This window comes from Aplysia californica, unplaced genomic scaffold (genome assembly GCF_000002075.1).
Source record: "Aplysia californica isolate F4 #8 unplaced genomic scaffold, AplCal3.0 scaffold03698, whole genome shotgun sequence".
In the NCBI taxonomy this organism is placed as follows: domain Eukaryota; kingdom Metazoa; phylum Mollusca; class Gastropoda; order Aplysiida; family Aplysiidae; genus Aplysia; species Aplysia californica.
The window spans coordinates 1-1,885 of record NW_004800968.1 but is presented as its reverse complement, the minus strand read 5'-3'; the positions used below and the strand labels follow the sequence as shown (position 1 = coordinate 1,885).

Sequence of the window (1,885 nt, the reverse complement as noted above, 5' to 3'; positions counted from 1 at the left end):
GCCAGCTACCAGGTGTGTGCCGGCCGCCAGGTGGAGCTGGTCATCTGTGTGCCGGTGTCAAGGAACAACGCCCAGGGCCGAGCGGTCATCAGAGAAACGTGGGGCTCCCCGGGGCTGCTCAAGGCCACACATCTGCCCGACAACACGCGTCCTGTGTTAAACAACACGGAATCTCTGCTCAACCACACGCGACCTGTGTTTAACAACACGGAATTTCTGCTCAACCACACGCGACCTGTGCTCTTACTCTTCTTCCTGGGTCAAGGCCAGCCCTGGGAGAGTCCACAGGCCCAGGAACAGATTCGCGCGGAGCAGGAAGAGTTCGGGGACATCGTGGAAGGGAATTACGTGGACAGCTATCAGAACCTGACCCTCAAGTCTCTCAGCATCGTGCAATGGGCGGCCACCTTCTGTAACGGCTCGCGCTACATCCTCAAGGCGGACGACGACATGTATGTGAACGTGCCCCTCCTCCTGGCGGCCCTCCGGAACACGTCCACCCACAACCCGCCCACCCCCTTCATCCGCGGCTTTGCCATCACCGGCGCCGCCCCCATCCGTGAGAAAAGCAGCAAGTGGTACACGCCCGTGGAGAGGTTCAAGGACAAGTCCTACCCGCGTTATGCCTCGGGCACGGCCTATGTCATGAGCACATCGGCCGCCGTGGCCATCAGAGATGTGGCCAGCTCCGTGCCTTTCTTCTGGCTGGAGGACATCTACATCACAGGTCTGTGCGCGCGGCGGGCGGGGGTGGAGCTCATCAACGACATCCGGTTTACTTACGACAAGCGGAAGGCAACAGGGCGGGAATTTGTTCACAACATCTCGGGACATCGCTACTCCCTGCAAGAAATACGGACAATCCACGGGGAGCTCAGCAAGCTGAACTCTCCCACAAACCTCTGATCACACACCTCTGATCAAAGAACTCTCCCACACACCTCTGATCACACACCTCTGATCACAGAACTCTCCCACACACCTCTGATCACACACCTCTGATCACAGAACTCTCCCACACACCTCTGATCACACACCTCTGATCACAGAACTCTCCCACAAACCTCTGATCACACACCTCTGATCACAGAACTCTCCCACAAACCTCTGATCACAGAACTCTACCACACACCTCTGATCACAGAACTCTACCACACACCTCTGATCACACACTTCTGATCACAGAACTCTCCCACAAACCTCTGATCACAGAACTCTACCACATACCTCTGATCACAGAACTCTACCACACACCTCTGATCACAGAACTCTACCACACACCTCTGATCACACACCTCTGATCACAGAACTCGACCACAAACCTCTGATCTCGGGACAACTGTAGGGGGACTCGGCTCTTCTGTAACAAAACAACAACTCATAAAACCTTGTTGTATTTTACATGTGCGCAGACCACTGGGGGCAGCCCGTTAACCCATCTGTCTGTAAATACTGAGAACGTTAACCCATCTGTCTGTAAACATTGAGAACGTGAACACATCTGTCTGTAAACAATGTCCTAGTTCTCACAAACGTATTGTGCATGTTCACACATGTGTGTGGTAAATTTGATCACGTGATTTACGAAAAAATCGTCTTTCAAAGTTTCAGCGTTTGCCATGTCTCTGTCCCTTTGTTGTGTCATCTGATATGAGATATAGAGTAATAATGATAATGATGATAATGATAATTGTAACAGTAATAACAATAAAAGTGACTGTGATCATAACCATTTAAAGAATGATGATAATAATGACAGTTAATTATAATAATACTCATCTTATTATCATGATATGATAACAAAAACAACAACAGCATTAACAATAATAATCATAATCATCATCATCGTGATCATCATCATCATCTTCTTCATCATGATAATAAT

At 49.8% G+C, this 1,885-nt stretch overlaps 1 protein-coding gene across 1 annotated transcript; it reads left to right on the top strand.

Annotated features, from left to right (window-relative positions):
- Nucleotides 1-1,741, top strand: LOC101852826 (beta-1,3-galactosyltransferase 1; the record flags this gene model as incomplete). The annotated part of the gene is given in 1 exon segment (XM_005113562.2): nt 1-1,741. A coding segment is annotated over 1 exon segment (906 nt), but the record flags the coding sequence as incomplete, so codon positions are not given.
- Nucleotides 1,742-1,885: the final 144 nt, after the last annotated feature.